The following is a 2,698-nucleotide window of genomic DNA, read 5'->3' as shown; positions in this document are numbered from 1 at the left end:
CAGTTCTTCTTCAGCAGGGTCTTCAACCCCTTCTTCAGCTTCTTCTTCATCGGCTTCATGTTCTTCCTCTTCTTCAGGCTCTTCTGCTGGATCCGGTTCTTCAGAAGCTTCTTCTTCTGTTTCTCCCTCAGCAGGTTCTTCTGAATCTTCTTCAGATTCTTCTGCTGGGTCCGCTTCTTCAGCAGTTTCTTCTTCCAATTCTTTTTCATCAAGGTTTGCTTCTTCTTCTTCTTCTACGCCAGGATCTTCGGCTTCTTCTTCCTCAGCGGCTACCTCGAGCTCTTCTTCAAGTTCTTCATTTTCTTCTTCAGGTTCTTCTTCTTCTTCTTCATCTTCTTCATCTTCTCCATCTCCCTCCTCCCCTTCTTCTTCTTCTTGTTCTTCTTCCTCAGCTTCTTCCTCCACTTCTTCTGCTTCTTCTTCTACAGCTTCTTCCTCTTCTAACTCCTCTTCCCCTCCTTCAAGTTCTTCTTCTTCCTCTGCTTCAACTTCTTCTTCTTCTTCTTCTACAGCTTCTTCCTCTTCCTCTGCTTCAGGTTCTTCTTCTTCCTCTACGGCTTCCTCCTCTTCTTCAACTTCTTCTTCTACAGCTTCTTCTTCTTCTTCTTCTTCTTCTTCTAAATCCTCTTCTTCTTCTAACTCCTCTTCCTCTTCTTCAAGTTCTTCTCCCTCCTCTTCTCCCTCCTCTTCTCCCTCCTCCTCTTCTTCTTTCTCTTCTTCCTCCTCTCCCTCCTCTTCTTCTTCTTTTTCTTCTTCTTCTTCCTCTTCTTCTTCTTCTCCTCCTTCTTCTTCTTCTTCTTCCTCTTCTTCTTCTTCTTCTTCTTCTTCTTCTTCTTCTTCCTCTTCTTCTTCTTCTTCTTCCGCAGCCTCCACATCATCTTCCTCGGTTTCTTCAACCGTTTCATCTACCCCATCTACTTCATCCACTACTTCGAGTTCAAAGTCAACAACATCGCTATCTCCTCTTACCCTTCGTGGCTGGTCCTCGACTTCGTCCACCTCTTCATCCTTAGCTACTTCGTCTGTGACTTCAACAATTTGCTCTACTTCAACTTCAGCCATTCTTGCGTTGTTGTTGTTGTTGATGGTTTCAGGTAGTTTTGTTATTTCTGCAATCGATGCACGGTCGCGTAGGTGTTGTTGTTGTTCTTGGTGTTCGATTGCTTTATTAACTGAATGTGGCCAAGTGAGTCTATTTGAGCGAATACTGTATGGAGATCGATAGCGCACACTAGAACAAAATTTAAGCGTAAGGAAAATTTCAAAAAGTGTAAAGAGTTAATAAAAAGCTATGTGTGTACATGATAAAAACATTACAAGGTAAATTCCTTCTTTCGATTCGTCGGCCCTAATTTTTTTTCAGACGTTTGCAAACATTCGAAAATCATATAAAATTGAAAATCAAAAAATGAAATTGTCCACAATTGTTGTTGTTTGAGATTGAAAATGAGAATGTGTCTGTCAAACTGCCTCTCAATGGTTTTACCTTGTTATGTTTTTATCATGCTTATGTACATATGTATAAATTAGGAAAATATTAAAACTTGCGTGGATAGTTAGAATAGAACCGACGAGTTTTTACCCTTTACAGCAACAGTAGTTGGAAATATTACTTTTCTGCTGGAGTGTTTGGGAAAATGCACGAAGATTTTAAGAAGAGTCAGCCATTGAACTTCGCAAGAGACTATTTCGGCAGAGGAAAAGTCTTGCCGTCCAGGAACATGGAAACGCTAGGGACCCAGCTCCCAGAAATGAAATAAACAATGCAGTTGTTTTCGAAAAGAATTGCACAATAAAACACACATGCGCAGGCAGTGGTTCCAAAAAGGCACTGCCTCCGGATAAAATTATCTGCACCTGAGGGGAAGTTCAAGGTAATTTACCGCCAGGAGGTCTTGCCATTTAGTCTGTTTGCAGATATTAATTCCCGTAGAAACTACTGTAATGAGGGAAAATTTATCCTTAGCGACAGTACTTGAGTTCATTGAGAATGTAAATGCATTGCTGCTTCTTCGTCCCAGGTCACAATGATATAGAGGGAAATATTTTGCGGACAGATTAGCTTGGGAGCCAGTTGACTCAACGTCTTTAAGTCCCGAAGGCTAGGTAGTAGTGACCGCATGAATTGACGAAAAATTAGTAGTTATTTAAATGTGTCTGTCACCAGGCAACATTTCCATGAAAATAATGACCACGCCTTGTGTCTTAGCGTCCAGAAAAAACTCGTTAAACCACAGTTTAGTTTATTTCATGAAAGTTCCGTTTGGTTAACGACAAAATTATGTCATGGACAGCCTAAAGTTTTTTGTCGCGAGAAGAGAAATGAAAAACCAGAAGTACAAACAGTGAAACCCGCTTAAGTACCTCCCCGCTTAAGGCCTGTATGCAGCTCTCAAGAAAAGCAAAAACTCCATATAAAATGACGTACAAGAAATGGCTAAGAAATTTTCTTGAGTCAAATTTCCTTAAGGCAGTACGCAGCTCTTAAGAAATTTACTACGCTTTCTACTACGGTTTTCCAAAGTTTTTTGTGAAAAAAGAGCACAAGGCAACCCAGGCTTGCAACAGAAATATATGCCCGTTCCATTATTTCTTGAGGAAAGAGTGAGGCAACAGGCTGTGAGCTATCAAAAATGTCAAAATTCCTTGGACACACACACGAAATAATGGCAATTTTTTCTTGACCGTTTTCTTGAGA

At 40.6% G+C, this 2,698-nt stretch overlaps 1 protein-coding gene across 1 annotated transcript; it reads right to left on the bottom strand.

The window, feature by feature from the left end:
* Positions 1–27: 27 nt before the first annotated feature.
* LOC108377620 (glutamic acid-rich protein-like) lies at positions 28–1,172 on the bottom strand (the record flags this gene model as incomplete). Its single annotated transcript, XM_017633893.1, has 2 exons — positions 28–279; positions 970–1,172. Coding segments are annotated over 2 exons (455 nt in total), but the record flags the coding sequence as incomplete, so codon positions are not given.
* Positions 1,173–2,698: the final 1,526 nt, after the last annotated feature.

This window comes from Rhagoletis zephyria, unplaced genomic scaffold, assembly GCF_001687245.7.
Source record: "Rhagoletis zephyria isolate East Lansing unplaced genomic scaffold, Rhagoletis_zephyria_1.1 Rzeph_scaffold_12404, whole genome shotgun sequence".
Classification (NCBI taxonomy): Eukaryota; Metazoa; Arthropoda; class Insecta; order Diptera; family Tephritidae; genus Rhagoletis; species Rhagoletis zephyria.
The sequence above is the reverse complement of the archived record's forward strand: the minus strand, read 5'-3'. Positions and strand labels throughout refer to the sequence as shown.